General features: G+C 32.7%; 1 protein-coding gene across 1 annotated transcript in view; it reads right to left on the minus strand.

Annotated features, from left to right (window-relative positions):
• LOC107551413 (calcium and integrin-binding protein 1-like) overlaps positions 1 to 1159 on the minus strand; it is a 9563-nt gene that overhangs the window by 4332 nt on the left and 4072 nt on the right. Inside the window, exon 2 of the mRNA XM_016232996.1 lies at positions 871 to 905. Within this exon, the coding sequence (XP_016088482.1) occupies positions 871 to 905 (35 nt within the window). The remainder of the gene's footprint in view (positions 1 to 870; positions 906 to 1159) is intronic.

The raw sequence follows: 1159 nt of genomic DNA on the forward strand, positions 1-1159 counted from the left end.
ATAGAATTATTTAAAATGTTGAACTGCAAATAAATTAAGTACTACTGATACTAAAAAAATTAGGTTAAACAGAAATATTCAACTAAAACTAAAATTATAACGAAAAATATAATAAGCTAATTCAAAGTATTGATAAATATTATACTATAAATAATAAAATAACCCTGCAATAAATCAGCCTGTCAAGTTTTACCGCTATTCCTCACCTGAACACAAAACAATAAGAAACAAACTAAACTGTACAGTCAGTATTCACAACTTCCCCCAAGGAAGAGGGAACATATTTCACCAGTGTTGATCTCTCTCCACTGGCTCCCAGTTAAATATCGTATCCATTTTAAAACATTATTGTTTGTTTATAAGGGGTTTCCATGGACTGGCTCCATCATATATCTCCGATCTCCTTCTGTTCATCATAATGCCTCCAGGGAACTTCCATCAACCAGTAGTCTTAGGTTGACTGTTCCAAGGACACACTTGAAATCGAAAGGAGATCATGCCTTTTTCAGCTATGGAACAAGTTGCCACCCTATATAAGAACTGCACCAACATACGTTGATTTTAAGTCTCTTCTTAAAACGTATTTATTTACTGTTGCATATGGTCATAAGTAAGCGCAGTGGCATAACTGTAGTGTACTATCTGTCGCTGTGTTCTATGTTTACTTTTGTATTTTGATATATGCTTAATTTTGTACAGCACTTTGGCCAGCAGCTGTTGTTTTTAAATGTGCTCTATAAATAAATATGACTGACTGACTGACACAATTCAAACTTAGCTACACTGAAAGCAGCAAAGCACAACAGGAAGTATTTTTTCAATGATTTTTTTTCATGTGTGCACAAGTGTAAGTGCAGTGACTTCACTTACATTAAGATTTCTTGCTTTGTGAGAAATGTGAGCTCCTGTGTGAGAAAAAACGAACAGTTATAAACAAATAAAAGCAACTCATCGCTATACAGGAGAAAGAATAAATATTCAATAAATAAACATATTTACAAACATATTTAAATAATATTACATATATATATATATATATTTAATTGACATTATCTCTCTCGCTCGCTATCTATCTATCTATCTATCTATCTCTCTGTCTCTCTGAGATGGCGAGGTATGGGGGTAGAATTGTTGCTTACTTCCAAATAAATAGATTATG

This window comes from Sinocyclocheilus grahami, unplaced genomic scaffold (assembly GCF_001515645.1).
Source record: "Sinocyclocheilus grahami isolate Dianchi unplaced genomic scaffold, SAMN03320097.WGS_v1.1 scaffold423.1, whole genome shotgun sequence".
Taxonomy (NCBI): domain Eukaryota; kingdom Metazoa; phylum Chordata; class Actinopteri; order Cypriniformes; family Cyprinidae; genus Sinocyclocheilus; species Sinocyclocheilus grahami.